Consider the following 18816-nt stretch of genomic DNA (forward strand, 5'->3'; position numbering starts at 1 on the left):
TTTACTGTATATTCACATAGAAAACAGCTGTTTTAAATTGGAATAATATTTCACAATATTACTGTTTTTGTTTGTATTTTTAAAATGCAGCCTTGGTGAGCAGAAGATTTTAAAAACATTAAAAATCTAACTGAAAACTTTTGAACGGTAGTGTGTAGAAGAATGTCATCATCAGGACTTTCCAAGTTTGTGGTTCAGTCATGAGTAGAAAATATTTAACCACATTCCTTTTTCTAGAAAGCACTTCATCTTCCCCTACGAAAGTTTCACTGCAGAAAAACAAGTAGTGGCCTACAGGAGCCAAAGCTCCTTATGTTAAAGTGATATTGTGATGTAATATTTATGAAGTCCACAAAAGTAGGCTACACCAAGTAGCCTACAATATTTCTAAAGTATAATATATAAAGTATAATATAATTATGTAAAGTATAATACTTCCAAGTATAAAAATGTCTTTACTATTTCATTTCATTGCATTGAATTTCAAGTGACACCGCCATGCCAATAGCCTAACGTGCATCTCTTTGAAAATGTATTTGATATTAGCGTCCTCTACTGGTACTTCCAAAAGAAGAAAAAATAGAAACCAGAGGCTTGCCTTATTTACCTGAGCGACGTGACGAACTTTCTGTCAACTGCCTGACTTCCAGCGGATGAACTTTGTATCGATAGGGCCTACTACAAGTGGTAAAAGAGTACATTTTTCATTGTATTAAGCGTTAATACAGTTTTATAGCAGGGTTAAAGGGTTAGTTAACCCAAAAATGATATAGAATAGTCACCCTAATTAACTTAAATAACTGCTAAGTAGTTCCAAATCCATAAGACTTTCGTTTGAGGGTGAGTAAATATAATGAAAATGAAAGTTTTGGGCTGAACTATCCCTTTAAAGTGCTTTTAGGCGATTTCTGCGCCACTAGCGGCACCAAATTAAATTGCAAAAATTAAGACTGTTTCCAAACAGGTTTTAGGTATTATTATTAGGCTACTACATATTCTACGATATAGACTACATAAGTTACAGTTAACCCTCTCAAACGCAAAATTTGAAGAAGACGCTGTAATATTTTTTATAACCGGTCACATTTACCGTTGGCATTCAAACAACCGTTTTGGCGCACAAGTGGCGTTACAAATGGCTGTAGTTGTCAGGTAACGTTAGCCCTGTTTTTGCGTTACATCTTTGTGGTTGTAGCCTTATTGTTGGCAACTTCCGTTAAAAAAAAAAGTGTAAGTATAATAAAATAACAGTGTTGGCAACAAATGTAATGTTTAAATTATGGCTGTAGTTAATTTATGTTTGTAATGTATCAGTATTACTGGCGTTGTTTCAAGCAGTTGTCACTAGAAGGCGCTGTGGCCTAAAGAGAAAAGGCAGTGTAAGACATTCAGTAAAAGAAGGAGAGTGAAGGAGGTTGAGAAAGTAAAGTGGTGTCCGTGTGTTTATTTAATTAAGACAGAGATGCAACACTGGCGACGAGGATAAAAAAAAAAAAACAAACAAAAAAAAAAAAAAAAACAGTACATCTAAAGCTGTGAACCGAAACAATGACAGAGAAAAGCGGGATCCAGAACTTTGAATGTTTTTCGGACCCAGCCACGCTAGGACCGAGATGGACGCGATGGCTAAAGTCTTTCGAATTGTACGCAGATGGGAAAGGACTTATCATCACAGGGGATGTGACGGACGCGACTAAACAACGGAGGAGGGCTTTAATGCTACACCTCGCGGGACCAGATGTACAAGATGTCTTTTCAACTCTGGAGAACACGGGGGAGGTAACTGACTATGACGCCGCAGTGACCGCTTTGAATTCTTATTTCGTGCCTCAAGTCAACGCAGCATTCGCCCGACAAGCTTTTCACATGTTGACTCAGAAAACAGGTGAGACGATACAACAATTTGCCACTCGCCTGCGGCAAGCTGCAAAAGACTGTGGGTTTCAAACAGACACAGACAATCAGATAAGAGATGCTATTCTCAGCAAATGCATGTCAGATTATGTTCGTCGGAAATTACTGGAGGAAGGTCCAAGTCTTACGCTCGCTCGTTCAGTGGAATTAGCGTCACAGTGTGAGAGAATTGAAGAGCAGATGTCAGTGATGTCGTTGAAACCTGAAACAGGTGCAGTTAATCGAATTGTGCAAAAAAGAGACAAAAAAGAGAAAGGATACACCAGAAACAGACCTGCAGAGGGAACAGATGAAAAAGTAGATAGGAAATGTTACAGATGTGGACACAAGGACCATTTAGCCAGAGACCAAATATGTCCAGCACGGGGTCAAGTATGTCATAAATGCAATGGAAAAGACCATTTTTCCAAGATGTGTCGCACAAAACACCAAAAAAAGAATCGTGTAAATAATGTGGAGGAAGCTGATTATGCATTTGCTGTCCAAGAGAATACGATGTCAGAGAGGTTGACTTTCCTTGTGGGCGGAGTAAAACTAACACTGTTAATCGACTCAGGTGCCACAAATAATGTAATTGATGAAGATACCTGGGAGGATCTTAAACAGAGTAAAATTAAATGCAAGTCATATGTTCCTGAAGCTGAAAGAAAGCTATACACATACTCTTCCAACCAACCCCTAACAGTCAAGGGTGCATTCAAATGTGAGGTGAATATATCCAATAAAACGGAGCAGGCTGAATTCATTGTGATAAGAGGGAAAGGAGAACCACTTTTGGGAAGAGAGACTGCTATTAAGCTGGGAGTGTTGAAAATAGGAGCTGACATCTCTGCTGTGATGGAAATAAAGCAAGCACTGCAACAAAAATATCCAGAAGTGTTCAGTGGGGTTGGCAAGTTAAACACCAATCAAGTCACCTTACACATAGACCAGAGTGTAAAACCAGTAGCACAGCCACTCAGACGCATTCCATTTAATCTCAGAAGAGCAGTAGAGCAGAGAATAAAGGAGCTAATGGACATGGACATCATTGAACCCGTCAGCGGTCCCACACCATGGGTGAATCCTGTGGTCATTGTGCCAAAGGCTAACTCAGAGATAAGATTGTGTCTGGACATGAGGCAGGCTAACCGTGCTATAGTGAGGGAGCGTTACCCCATCCCGACAGTGGATGAAATTCTCCAAGGCGTTAATGGCTCAACTATATTCAGCAAGCTGGATTTAAAGTGGGGTTACCACCAACTGGAGCTCAGCCCTGAATCAAGGGAGATCACTACATTTGCGGTGCATAATGGCGTATATCGTTATAAAAGGCTGATCTTTGGTGTATCCTCCGCCAGCGAACAGTATCAACACGAGATTGCCAAAGCCTTAGCAGGAATTGAGGGGGTAGAAAATATCTCAGATGATGTCATTGTTCATGCTAGTGACAAAGAAATGCACAATCAACGTTTACATGCGGTCATTAAAAGGCTGAGCGAACGGGGATTGACATTAAACGCTGAGAAGTGCCAGTTCAACATGAGCAAATTGATATTCATGGGAATTCTTTTGTCTGAGAAAGGAATCGGTCCAACAGAAGAAAGAGTGCGAGCTGTAAGGGAGGCAAGAGAACCAAAGACGTCTTCAGAAGTTAGGAGTTTCCTAGGTCTGGTGGGTTACAGCAGCAGATTCATCCCACAGTTTGCGACATTGTCAGAACCACTAAGACGCTTGACCAAAAAGGGGACATGCTTTGAGTTTGGGCCAGAACAAAGACAATCGTTCAAGGCGCTAAAAGAAGAATTGGCCAGAGCAAGCACGTTAGCCTATTTTGATAAATGCGCACCAACCAAAGTGATCGCGGATGCGAGCCCAGTGGGGCTGGGAGCTGTCTTAGTTCAGATCCAAAAAGGGGAGACGGTGCCAATATGCTATGTGAGTCGCTGCTTAACGGACTGTGAACGTAGATATTCACAGACAGAAAAGGAGGCACTAGCTCTCGTGTGGGCATGTGAGAGACTACACGCTTACATTTATGGCCGAGAATTTGAGCTGATCACGGACCACAAACCGCTAGAGGCCATATACAGTCCCCGCTCTAAACCCTGTGCACGTATAGAGCGATGGGTACTCCGATTACAACCATACAATTTCAGGGTCACGTACTTACCGGGCAGGCAGAATATTGCAGATCCGCTGTCAAGACTGCTGGGGGAAACAGCAAAAACTGAGAGACACATCCATAAGTCAGAGGAATACGTCCGATTCATTGCAGTGAGTGCAACTCCTAATGCGTTAACCACCAGAGAAGTCGAGAGAGCCTCTGAGAGCGACATGGAGTTGAAAGAGGTGCGTTTTGCAGTTAACAGTGGACATTTTGAGAACTGTAAAGCATATGCTCCAATAGCCAACGAGTTGTGCTGTATTGGCCATTTGGTCCTCCGTGGAACACGGATAGTGGTACCAAAAGCGTTACAACTCAGGGCATTAGCTCTAGCGCACGAAGGACATTTAGGAATTGTGGGCACTAAACAGCATCTCCGGTCCAAAGTGTGGTGGCCGGGTATGGATAAAGCCGCAGAGAAGTACTGCAAGTCATGTCACGGGTGCCAGGTGGTATCCAGGCCGGACGCACCTGAACCACTAAGACCAACGCCACTACCAGATGGACCCTGGCAGGATGTGGCCATAGATCTGTTAGGACCACTCCCAACTGGTCACTCCATACTTGTCGTAGTGGATTATTATAGTCGCTACTACGAATATGATGTATTGATGTCAACAACATCAGAAAAAATTATAGACAGCCTGGAGTCTATATTTAGTAGACATGGACTACCTGTTACATGTAGGTCAGATCAAGGACCTCAGTTCAAGGCGGAACAGTTTGGTGCATTTTGTGAGAACAATGGCATTGAACATGTGAAAACTACTCCCAAATGGGCTCAGGCTAATGGGGAAGTGGAACGCCAAAACTCCTCTTTAATGAAAAGAATTCGAATTGCACAGGCTGAGGGACTTGACTGGAAAAAAGAGCTGAGGAAATATGTCACTGTGTATAGGGGTATAGAACATACCACGACAGGAAAAAGCCCAGCCGAATTGCTTTTTAACAGAAAGATTCGAGGAAAGTTGCCCAACCTTTCAGAGGCATGCAAAGATCAGCAAGTATGCGATAGGGATGCAGAACAAAAAGCAAAAGCAAAGAAGTATGCAGATGATCGTCGAGGGGCACAGTACTCAAAAGTAAATGTCGGTGACACAGTGCTTGTGCAACAGGAGAAGAAGGATAAATTCACAACTCCATTTAATCCAATCCCACACCAGGTCGTGAGCAAAACTGGAAATCAGGTGACTGTGGAATCACCTACTGGGGCGAGATACACGCGAAACACCACTCATGTTAAAAGATTCAACACCGATAAAACGGCCGACGTAGGAACTGGACGTGAACAGACAGATCAGAACACAAACAGTTATTGTCCTGACTCTAATTTTCATGATCAAAGTCCCAAGGCTGATTTTCCAATCACACCAAAACCGGATAGACCCCAAAGGACTAGACGATTGCCTGAGAAGTTATCTGATTATGTCATGGACTGAAAGGAACAAATGCCATAGATGTTAGAGTGTTTGATCTAATGAAAATGGCAAGTGAAGTATATAAATATGTTGAGAATTGTTAAAAAAAAAAAAAGGGGGTTCAAGATATGTTCAGTGAGTTAATATAGAATTTAGTCTTAAACATGTTCAGTTAAGTGATGTGATTTTATATCCAAAGAAAAGGGGGGATGTAATGTATCAGTATTACTGGCGTTGTTTCAAGCAGTTGTCACTAGAAGGCGCTGTGGCCTAAAGAGAAAAGGCAGTGTAAGACATTCAGTAAAAGAAGGAGAGTGAAGGAGGTTGAGAAAGTAAAGTGGTGTCCGTGTGTTTATTTAATTAAGACAGAGATGCAACAATGTTGTAGTACAAAAGTCATCTAGTCATTTTTAACTACAGACCTTTTACGCAGTAAACATAGCCTATGCTTATTTGGCATTGCTTTGTTTACCTCAGTTTTTTTTTTTTATTGTCTCCCTACAGAAATGGCAAAATTAAAGTAGGTTTAGATTAACGTTACCAGAAATGTTTATGCATATAACCTTACAATTATTACTCAAATGTTTGCTTCCTTAGTTTTGACATTTGTTCAATCGTAACCTTCCCATCCTACTGTTTATTACTATCTACACACACTAGGGGGAGCAACTCAACAAGTTTTCAGAGGATCTTCATGTCTTCCCAATTTAATCATATTACAGTATTTCCTTGCAATCTGTCAAACCTCTTTTCACATTCATGTACCTTTTTCTCTTACCTCAAATGTGTATATTTGTCCTTCCATTATTTGCTTTCTTTTATCTGCATTTCCTCTCTCATCCTTCCCATTTTGGATGTCATCTTTCCACATTTCCCATCAGTCTCATTGTGGCACACATCTCACTCCAATGAATATCTCTGGCTCCACCGCATCCCAGATTCTCTTGCCTCTCTTCTCTTGCTTCTCCCTGATACCTCATCTACTCTCCTCTCTGAGCTCATTCCTCTTGTCACCTGCAGTGGGAGGGGCAACTGAGGATAGCTGAGCTCTGATTGGTCAAGCAGGTAGGAGGCTTCTGTGACATCGTGATGCTGTGCAGATGCTCAGCAGCAGTGGTAGTCGAGAAAGACAGGCTAGCGGTATCCTCTCTCTCTCTCTCTCCCTCTTTCTCTCCCTCCCCCCTCTTTTTCATCTTTCTTTTCCCTTCACGCACAAGCACGCATACACACGCGCGCTCTCCGTCACACTGCAGCAGAAGGGAGAGGACACACCGTGAAGCTGTGAGGTAGGACCAGGCCTCTCATCTTCTTCCTCATCCTTCCTGTGAAAGACAACCTGTCTCTCTCTCCTCCTCTATCCTCTGCTCTCCTTCAAGGACTACCGCACCCAGGGAGCGCCTGGAAAAGGACTTACCGCAGCACGACGGATCTACAGATCACTCACACACCTACATCCTCTTTTTTTCCCTCTGCATTTCTTGTTGCCAGGCAGTGTTGACTGAGCGTCAGGACGTGCGCTCAAGCACGTGTGCATATGACAAGGTGCTTTTCTCCAGCTGACTGAACGTTTTTTTCATCCCGTTTTTCCACCCTTTTCCCTGTCTGGTCGTGGCATCCTTCACACCTTCATCGTTTGCCGCTCATCTTCCTCCTCACAAAGGCAGACTGTATCCCAGGATGCTGTGCGGCAGGCTACTCTGCTAGGCCGCAGCAGCATGGGCAAAGCACCGGGGGGGTGGGACAGCACGGATTGGACGGCTCTGCTCCGGACGGGCGCGCTTACGCACTCCGCTGCTTCCGATGGGTGAGGACAGTGAGAGCCCCAAAATCAATCACAGCTTCCTCCGAGACTATGTCACAGAAGGTATGTGCACACACCTGCATGAACACTCCATCTTCACACACACACACACACACACACACACACACACACACACACACACACACACACACACACACACACTCAACTGTTATTTGATCCTGTTCACCTTTCTGAAGTCCTGAATATAACCTTGATCTCAGCAGCTGTGCGGTCTTCTAAATATTCAGCTGACTCATCAGACTTTGGTCACCTGGTCCCACATCACATTTGTTATTTGGTTACAGCATGCATTAGTGAGACTGTTTTCATTCAATTATTTTTATTGGGTGCTGTAAGCCATCCAGAATCATGCTTGTGCAACCAAGAATCAAGATAGTCTTGCATTTCATTTTAAATCATATTCTTTTGATTTTGAAGAGAATCAGCGAGTATTTTAACTTCCCCATTCAAGCACTTGCACATTAGTCTTAAACTGTTTAGGAAACATTTGTGTCTTTTGCAGGCCTTGCCATTATTATGTTACTGAATGCTTCATCAGGAGCAAGCCAAGCTGTTTTTATTAAGTGTCATCATCATTGCACTGGCAGGAGCAAGAGCATGCCGTTTATCAACTATTAGGGTGTACAATGTGAAGCCATATGCCCAGATGAGGCTCTTGACTAAAAGTGTTTGCGTCGACAAAACCACAGTTGTGCTGTGCTAGCACATACTCATGAACTTATATTACTTCAGGTAATTTGTACCGTAAAATATTTTTAGCTGGGATTTTTATGCAAGACTGTTATGTAAAAGTATTAGCATTTAGCTCCAGGTGTGCAGTTTTTCTCTACCCATCTATTCCAATTCTGTGTGAATTTGTATATATTTTCTATGAAGATAAAAATACTGTGCTGACACCTGCAGTTGTTCACATCCCTAAAATCTACAAATATTCTTTTACAGAAAGTAAAATGTTTTTTTTGTTATATATATTTTGATTTTATTTTCAGAAAATGACTAGAATAGTTATAAATGCATTTTTTTTTATTACAGGTATTTAATAATAATAACAATAATTAAAAAAAAAATAAAAAAAAAAAATATATATATATATATGACAATAATAAAATGATAACATTATTTTATAATACAATATATATATATATATATATATATATATATATATATATATATATATATATATATATATATATATATATTATTTATTACTATTTTCGCTGATAAATGAACACAATCCACTTTCTTTCTTTGTAGCTGATGTCATTTCTACTGTGGAGTTTAACCAGACGGGGGATCTGCTGGCCACAGGGGATAAGGGGGGGAGAGTGGTCATCTTCCAGAGAGAGACAGAGGTAGGTCAAACTGAGCTAAACACTACAGTGGGTGATTGATAATTGGGGATTAAAGTAGTGTTTTTTAAGCAGCAGAGTGAATTAGATGGGGGAGGGGAAGATCAAAGGTCGTAATGACAAAAAAATTCTGTTCTCCTAAAAATACTAGATATGTTAGTTTTTACACACGTTTTGTAGCGCTATAGCATGGGACACTAAATATGCATGTTGTGAATTTAATTTCCATTTCCCAAAGAGCCTTATGACATAATTAAAATAGATCAGGTTTAAATACTTCATAAAGACAACGTATCAGATATCGACTGTGATATTGAGCCGTCTGGTTCACAGATCACAGTTAGAAACATTGAATCAGTGCATTTTCCATGTATTACCCTGATTTTAAACTAAATACTGAACAAAACACATTGTTATTATGAGACATCTCATACGGAAACAGAGTTTCACCCATTTAAAGATCAGACATCTGTTTATTTGATCTTTTGGAGGACATTTACAAGTAGCAAAACTGTTAGAAGAATTTCTTTATACTGGGAGATTTCACGCTTAATATCATATATATTGCATAAACTGTTAAAGCAATGTGCATTTGTGAATTATACATTTGAGAATTCAAACATTTTGACTGTTATTTATGTACATAAGCATATACATTGTACTTTTTTCTTAATGCAGTCTAAAGGTGAATGTGAGGAGCTGGGAGAATCGGGTGAGTATAATGTCTACAGTACGTTCCAGAGTCACGAACCGGATTTTGACTATCTGAAGAGTTTGGAAATTGAGGAGAAGATCAATAAGATCCGCTGGCTGCCACATCAAAACGCTGCCCACTTTCTCCTCTCCACCAATGGTAATCACACCTCTTCTTGTCTATCATGGTTTAAACTTGTCTAATCCACCTAAGTAGAAAATGAACCATTCATTATAAGAGGGAAATAATTTTAGGCGGCATTGTGATTATTCTGTGCAAGAAATCAATACCAGATATTCGATTTAAATAGCTGGGTTGCATTACACATTTCTATGAAAGTAAGACAAAGCCATTATTTATAGTATCATAAGCATGGGCAATGACTCTCAATGCCTTTTGCATGAAAATGCAGTGCAAAACCACTGGAATATATATTGATGTTTTGGTATATAAAGTCTCAGTTATAAAAATGAATGGTTGGTCATTTCTCAGGTACTGTATGTTTCAACAGATAAAACGATAAAGCTATGGAAGGTGAGCGAGAGAGACAAGCGGCCAGAGGGCTACAATCTGAAGGACGAAGAAGGGCGAATAAAGGATGTCTCCACAGTGACCTCATTACGGGTATTTTCACAGCTGGCATATTAGATCTATCCACTGCATTGAATATAACTGGTTTGATTTAGCATGCGTTTTAGTCACTGATTTTTGTCATGCACGATAACAACTTATTATACATAGCTCTCTGGAATATGTTTCTTATTGGTCGATAGAGCTATTCTGTGATGTAATTCTTTTGTTTGTTGACTGCTAAATTGAATAATTGACTGTTGTCATTATCAACAATTTCCTCCATACAGTAACTGTGCTAGTCTCTCATATTACTCTGTTGTCTTTTGCTTCTCGCATGATGATAATGATAACTCAAATCAATAGTGTCCAGTTTTTTATTTATTTGGTAAGTAGTGGTGTAATAAGCCGGATAAGTTTCAGCCAGCGGTTATTATCGCGAAATATAATCCCTTTAGGGTGATACAAGATGTGATCAGGGTCCCGATCACCCTGCGATAATGACTGTATACTGTTTATTAGCCAAATAACAATATATAACATTCATTTGTTAGAAGATCACTAGTTAATATAATGCATTCAAACAGATAGATAAAATTTTGCATATTCATTTGAATTCATTTTCAAACAAATGAATATGTAAAATGATAATCATATTTGAAAGTACACGAAATTTCGGTCCTAAATAATGTTTGTTAATGACTTATGAGTAGTAGTTGTTATATAAGTTACATAGTGATGCCCTCTGATGCTAAAATCAATTTCCTTCCAGGTGCCGGTCCTGAAGCCCACTGACCTGATGGTTGAAGTGCGGCCACGGAGAATCTTTGCTAACGGCCACACCTACCACGTCAACTCCATCTCAGTCAATAGCGATGGCGAGACATATCTGTCGGCTGATGATCTCAGGATCAACATGTGGCACCTGGACATCACCGACCGAAGCTTCAGTATCCTTCATGTCTATCCTCCTATCTATATTCACAGAAAAAATATCAAACGCAGTCTTTGTTACACTTCACACTGGCCTTAAATACTAAACCGAATAATTGGGACAGAGGCATAAAGGTTGCATCAGTTGGGTGAATATGGTGCAAAAATTATTTCTGAACTGGACTGCTTTTATTTCTTTGTGTTCTTGTGACTGGACTGAATCCAGGGGTTTTGTGTTCCAGATTGCGTAGCTGCTCTTCTTTTGAGCAGGGCTCTGACCTAGAAATAAAATATCTATGGAAACATTTAAATAATTCACCAAGGAAATGCTCTCTTCTAAAACACATAATAGCTGCCTTCAGGAAAATTGTAGGTTGTGTGCTTGTGCTTGCATGTGATGCATAGTGCTTACTGAGTAGATGTGCGGATGAACATGTATGTGTGCGTGTGAGTGCTCAGAATAATAATCATACAACCGTGAACCGTAGAGCTTTACACCATCAAGGGAGCTGATGATGCATAGTTTATAAGCTACCACTGTCAGTGTGCTTTCAGTGTTAGACCTTATGTGATCTCTATTTCCGCATGAAGCTTTGTGAACCACTCATTGAGCGTTTAGCAATGTAAAACTGGAATATATTGACAATACATTGACAGTTAATTTTGCCTGGTGCAGCCTAGTAAAAGAAGTTGTTGGTTCAAACCTTGCAAGGTGTGATCCCTAAAAGTGAATATTCAATCAACATTTATTCCAAACCCAAAAGTCTTTCTTTTTCCATGGAACCCAAAGGGAGTTATTTTGTATGTATGTATGTATTTGTTTGTTTGTGTAGTTACAATGAATGGAGACTGGAGCTTTTGAGCAAAAGAGGAGTTAAAGCACCATAAAAATTGTGAATTTGACTCACGCACTATATTCCAAATCTTCTGAAGTCATGCAATAGCTTTGTGTGAGAAACAAACCAAAATATTTTAAGAGGACCTATTATGCTTTTTTTTACATTTTCAACTTTCTTTAGTGTGTAATGTGACTGTTTGAGCTTGGAAAAAGGTCTGCAAAGCTATAAAGTACAAAATCCACTCCAAAGGGAGGTATTCTCAGTGTCCGGAAGCACTGTTTCTGAACTCCCTGAAATGCCTCGATTGTAATTTTGAATTTCTTCTGTGAATGTATATGACACTATATCCCTCATTTGAATAATTCCCACCCAAGGCATATGCAAAAAAAATAGGTGAGGCCTGGTTGACTTAATACGTTAATAGTGTGTTGAATTTTATGGTTATTTCAAGGGGCATGGCACTTCCGAAACATGCTCAAAGCAGATGACCAATCACAACACACTGGTCCAGCCGACCAATCAGAGCACATTGCGCTTATCAGAAGGAGGGGCTTCATAGAGACTGGAACTAAACAGAGCGTTACTGACAGACTGGAAAGAGAGGTGCTGCAACAAAGTAAAAAAATATTGGAAAAATATTTTAGTAGAACCCAAAAACAAAATCAAGACTTTAAAAGGGCATAATATGTCCTCTTTAAGTCATTATTCACTGGACATTCTTACATCTGCGTTCATGAGAGAATCAGGAGTCTCAAACATAGCTTTCAAATTGTATATCAGATACTCTCCTTGACCTCTTCCCCCTTCTCAGACATTGTGGACATTAAGCCTGCCAATATGGAGGACCTGACGGAGGTGATAACAGCTGCAGAGTTCCACCCACATCACTGCCACCTGTTTGTATACAGCAGCAGTAAAGGCACACTGCGCCTCTGTGACATGAGAGAGTCGGCCCTCTGTGACAAGCACTCCAAAAGTAAGTATACACTTCATAAGCACAGGGACTGCATTACTTACAGTACTGTTCAAAAGTTTAGGGGATAGTAAAAGAAAAATTATTTTAAAGAAATTATTTTATTCAGCAAGGACACAGTAAATTTATCAAAAGTTACAATAAAGACATATATAAGATACAAAAGATAAATGCTGTTCTTTTTAACCTTTTATTCTAAAATCTTGAATAAAAAATGTATCATGTTTGCCACAAAATGAATGCAATGAATCGAGACAGGAGCTTTAGAGCCAAAGAGGAAATAAAGCACCATAGAAATATCATAAAACAGTTACAATAAAGATATAAATAAGATACAAAAATAAATGCTCTTTTTTGTACTTTTTATTTTAGAATCTTGAATAAAAAAATGTATCATGTTTTCCACAAAAATATTAAGCAGCCATTTTCAAATTTGATGATAATAAGAAAGGTTTCTGTAGCAGCAAATCAGCAAATTCAAATGATTTCTGAAGGATCATGTGACATGTGCTAAAAATTCAGCTTTGGCATAACAGGATTAAATTGCATTTTAAAATATATTAAAATAGAAAACAGTTATTTGAAATTATAATGATATATACAATGCCTCTTTTGTGAAAGATAAATGTCTTATAACTATCCCCAAATCTTGCATTTAATCTATTCTTTATGCCTATATTAAATATTCAATTTGAGGAATTCTTTACTTAGCTAGAAGTAACGCTGCAGTGGGAGAGACAGCGGGACAGTGAAAACAATTAAGAAGAAAAGCTGTGCTTGCTGGTGGGGGAATTGGCACTGTAGCAGATGTAGTGAGAATAACACTTATAGCTGCATTAAAACACAAGCAGAACACAGTGTTGAAAATGTTTCATTACCATCATTAACTGTGAAAGCATTGAAACCGTTCCCCAGCAGACTTTGATTAACTGAAAATACCTGATGATTGACGGCTAGAGTGTAAAAAGTGAAGCTAAACATAATGGAGGCTCATCATGCTGATAAAAGCTGCACCATCCTAATTATATCAAATGAATCTGAACTCAGTTTGAATCTCTATCTTTCCTCTACCTCAGTCTTTGAGGAGCCTGAAGATCCAGGCAATCGATCTTTCTTCTCTGAGATCATCTCTTCAGTTTCCGATGTTAAGTTCAGCCATAGTGGACGTTATCTGCTCACCAGAGACTACTTGACTGTCAAAGTATGGGACCTTAACATGGAGAAGGGCCCAGTGGAGACCTACCAAGTGGGTATCATACAGGTCTTTACACAACAGCATGAACACGTGATATTTCCAACACATATGCTAAGCTAAACTATTTCTAGCTGATGAGGATTTCTTTAATGTGAAAATAAGAACTTTTTACACTTGGATACTTATATTCGTTCAAGTAAATCCTAAAGAGTCCGTTCCTATGAGGTGTTGGAAAGTCCAGTGTTATTTTAGTTTTATTTATATACTATTTTAGTATTTATTAGTATAATTTGTTTGATTGTAATTTTTTTTGCTATTGTTATGTTTTTAGCTATATTTTTATTTCAGTTTAAAGGGGTCATCGGATGCCCATTTTCCACAAGTTGGTAAAGTTTGTAATATACTTTGGTTTTTTATTTTTATATTTTATATTATTTAATATTTTTATTTTATTTTATTTTATTTATTTTATTTATGCTTTATTTCAATTAACGAAATTTATTTTTTTAAAGTTTTAGTTTTAATTACACTGATCAAATATATTCCCTCAGACTGTTCATGTAAATGAACAGATTCAATAAACAATCCACAGATTTTAGTCCCTGTTTTATTCTTTCTTTCTACTTTATTTATAGTGAAATATCTAGTCAAATTAAATTAAATATTTAACTCTGTTATAGTTGCATTTAGCATAAATGTATGTGTTCAAAGTTTAGAATACATTTTAGAATTTTAGAATAATTATAAATATATATTTAAACATTTCCTTCTGTGTCAGGTTCATGAGTACCTAAGAAGTAAACTCTGCTCGTTGTATGAAAATGACTGCATCTTTGACAAGTTTGAGTGCGTCTGGAACAGCAACGACAGGTAAACATTTCTGAGGCTTTGAATGATCATATTCTATGCAATATAGGTATATTTCCTGTTTTGTACTCATATCCTCTTTCTCTTCCTTCCACTTTCTCTCTCGCATTTCCATTACTGTCTTTATCCTATTGATTTGCTCATTTGTTTCTCTTTTTTCTTCTTTGCTCCACATACCCATTCTGTTTTTAACCCATCATGCTTTGCTGTCTCTCACCGTACCCCCTCCAAGTGTAATCATGACAGGAGCGTATAACAGTTTTTTCCGGATGTTTGATCGCGAGACCGGTCGCGGTGTAACCCTCGAGGCGTGGCGTGAGAGCAGTAAACCGCGTGCTGTGCTACGGACTCGCCGCGTTTACACCGGGGGCCGCCGTCGAAGGGGTGATGTGGGCGTGGACAGTCTGGACTTCTCTAAAAAGATTCTGCACATGGCTTGGCACCCGGCCGAAAACATCATCGCCATTGCTGCCACTAACAACCTCTATATCTTTCAGGACAGGGTCAACGCAGAAAACCAGTGACAAGAGATGTGTAGAGGGGTTGCAGTAATGCTTTTCACAGGGACACACACATTTAAACCATGCACACATATCAAATTTATCCTTTAAAACACACACATCATTGGTCCTGTGGAGGTGGACATAGTTGCCAGACCCTGAAATTACACAGATGGACTTTGCAGCTAAGCCTTTCCAGGAGAGCAGTTATGTATAGCCAATGACTTTATCTGATAACTATTTGGTTAATTACACCGCCAGGAATGTTGCCAATGAGCCACAGTACGTGGATTTTCACGATTGACATCATGTTCAGCTAATTCCGAACTCCTTTGATATGTGATGGATGTTGTTGATGGCCAATCCCGGACTTCTCTGATCTGTGATTGACGGCTGATTTTGGATAAGGGGTTGTGCCTTTGGGCTGAAGACTAGGAATGAGACCGCTCCACTCCTCTGTGCCAGGTTGCCATGGACACCAGTTGTCATGGTAACAAGAGTGCTCTGAGCAGTCTTCCTATCACGTGCTTCCCAAAAAAAACCTATCCCACAATGCATCTGCTTTAAGAGCCCTCATTTTACTTTGCATCGAATTGACCATTTGTGGAAACATGGATGCCTATGACCGAATCACTATATCTCACACCTGGAGGAGGTTTGAATTCTAATACTTGTCTCAAATGTACCCGAACAGAAGGATTGCTCCACTACTTTATCAGAACACTGTCTTTAACCGGTTTACACCTCATGATGAGTTACATTTACACCTGTATGGCAAAAAAGTGAAAGGTATTGGTCAATCTCATCACACTGTTTGCACGCTTTCAAAAAGGCCTCCTGCAGCGCTGTGCATGGTAACTGACGTGTGTTAGGGTCAGTTAACTCTGATCTAGTCAGCTTTGGTCTCTCACAGTTAAGCACTGCCTTTTTATTTATGATTGTAGCTATGGATCCGTCAAAAAGGAAATTAAACAACCATGTAGGAAAAATAAATGACAAATTTAGCGCCACAGGCCATAAAACAATGCAGACATACACTACCAATCAAACGTTTTTCCGGTCGGTGAGATTTTTTTATGTTTTGAAAAGAATCCTTTTTTTTCAGGATTCTTTGATGAATAGGAAGTTCAAAAGAACAGCATTTAATGAAATAGAAAGCTTTAAATGTCTTTATTGTCACTTTTGATCAATTTAATGCATCCTTGCTGAACAAAAGTATTAATTTAATTTCTTTCAAAAAAAAAAAAATCTCTCTGACCCCAAACCTTTGAACGATAATGTTACAAAAGCTTTCCATTTCAGATAAAAGCTGTTCTTTTGAACTTTATATTCTATAATGATTCTAAAAAATCAGCTTTGCCATCACTGGAATAAATTGGATTTTAAAATATATTCAAATAGAAAACCATTATTTTAAAATGTTCACAATATTACTGCTTTTGCTATATTTTGGATCAAATAAATAGTCTTGGTGAGCAGAAGAGACTTCTTTTAAAAACATTAAAGGAATCTTACCGATCTGAAAAACTTCTGAACAGTAGTGACTGTGCATGGGAAATCAGTTGGTTAATTTAATGGAATATTCCAGCAACAAAATGTAAACTGAAGCTTTACAACAAACAATAATTCTGATATTCCTCAGTTTCTTTAATAAAAACTAAAGTAATGTTCTTGCAATGGAAGTCTGCAGTTAAATCTATATTTGTTAAAGTGCTTATATGGGTGGTTCTCAACCTTTGTGACTGCAAGACATCTGATTGTCCACAATATTCGAAGAACCCATGAATTTTTCCAGTTAATTTATGGGATGAGAATTAAAAAATATATTTTTTACTTATAATGCATACCCGATAAAATATTTGAGTGTGTATGTGCATTATAATGAATTTTAAGATTTTTTACATTTACATGACTTTTTCAGGTCTAGAAGTCACACTTTTAAAATTACATCTCCTCATATAACCAGGTTTCCAAAGATTGTGATAATACTGGTTCTTTAAAGAAAAAAACTAAACAAATTAATTAAAATAAGGAGGCCCCCTGGTTGAGAACCACTGGCTTACATGAATTCTTCTGTACAACAAAGTGTGCTTATTTCAGCTATAAAGTCTAAATCCTCCTTTTAGATGTGGGACACTCTTCTAAACGAATAAACACTCTTAAATATAAAAGTTCTTTATTTGCATTGATGGTTCCGTGAAGAACATTCATGGAACCTTTACATTGCACAAAAGGTTCTTTATAATGGAAATAGAGAAAGGTATAGCTGCAGGTCGTAATGGGCGACCAATTGTAAAGACTCTGACCTACAGGTATGCCCACACTTGTGGAAAAAAGTTCTTTATTAAAATGTTTTTCACATTTAGAGAAAAAAAAAAGTTGTAAGAACTGTTCACTGAAATTTTCTTTGGGGAACCCAAATCTTAAATGGCATTGCTGTAAAAAAAAAAAAAAACTTATGAAACCTTTATTTTTAAGAATGAACTTTTGGTTATGCATTACCAATGTACAGTGTTGGGTGTAATAACTGTAATTGAATTACTTTTCCCTTGAAAAAGTAAAGTATTGGATTACTCTTAATTTTTCTGTAATTTAATTACAGTTACTTCAGATGTAATTGTATTACATACTTTATAGACTAGAAATTCTATATAAAACAAAAATGGATTTAACATCAAAATTCAACGTCTAATGTTAAAATATATGTTTTTAATGTAACCTCCTTTTACACACTTTGATAATTTATGCAATTGTGTATTATTTACTTTATTTACTTATTTACAGTTTCGTGTCTATCCTTGTATTGTTCAACTGGTTGAGGATGATATGGGATTTAGAGAGTAATAAGTAATGCAATACTTTTTAGAGAGCAATTAGTACAGTAATCTAATACACTGTAATTAGCTAGTAATTAATAACTTTTTTAGAGTAACTTACCCAACACTGCCAATGTAATTCCTGTCCCATTTTGTTGTCCTTGCGCAGGTTACCAGGTTTACCAAATTTATGTGGTTGTGACAGGTCAGGAGATGAAAAATATGATTTATGATAGCACAGCCAAAGTTAATAATTTATTAGATCAGATTTATTAGTTTCATTTTAACATGTATAATGCTATTTTATGGCTATACTTTCAAAACTTTGAATTTCAAATTTCAATGCCTTCACAAGTTCACACTCCCTAGACTTCCATTGTACGTGCATCAAAATAGGTGAGGATGTGTCAAAATTATGTTTTTTTGGTCATTAACAACATGCAAAATAGCTTAACTTTTATTGAATCTGGAACATTCCAATATGTACCAGCTAGTAAACCATTTCTAAATATGAATCTCTCAGCACACTGTGTTTTCAGTGACCACACAGGTGTACATGTAAGTCTCTATCCACTGTAGAAAGAACACAGCGGGTACTCTTTCATTTAAGGTGCCATTCAGCTTAAGGGTGACTGTTTGTTTGGTGTAGATGTGGTAATGAATTGTTGGGGTTGTCTTTGTAGAATATGACACGGAGGTCAGTGATTGTTTTTGCTATATGAAAAAGGCTGAATGAATGTAACTGTCAAACATGTGCTTTTAATGAATCCATTTTTAAAG

General features: G+C 38.1%; 1 protein-coding gene across 1 annotated transcript; it reads left to right on the top strand.

Annotated features, from left to right (window-relative positions):
• Nucleotides 1-7278: 7278 nt before the first annotated feature.
• ppp2r2ca (protein phosphatase 2, regulatory subunit B, gamma a) lies at nucleotides 7279-15244 on the top strand (the record flags this gene model as incomplete). Its single annotated transcript, XM_081362386.1, has 9 exons — nucleotides 7279-7342; nucleotides 8555-8652; nucleotides 9328-9502; nucleotides 9855-9967; nucleotides 10686-10863; nucleotides 12497-12661; nucleotides 13735-13904; nucleotides 14632-14723; nucleotides 14953-15244. The coding sequence occupies 9 exons, from the start codon at nucleotides 7279-7281 to the stop codon at nucleotides 15242-15244; spliced, it is 1347 nt and encodes a 448-aa protein (XP_081218512.1).
• Between the last annotated feature and the right edge of the window lie 3572 nt (nucleotides 15245-18816).

This window comes from Scardinius erythrophthalmus, assembly GCF_964197995.2.
Source record: "Scardinius erythrophthalmus genome assembly, chromosome: 3".
In the NCBI taxonomy this organism is placed as follows: Eukaryota; Metazoa; Chordata; class Actinopteri; order Cypriniformes; family Leuciscidae; genus Scardinius; species Scardinius erythrophthalmus.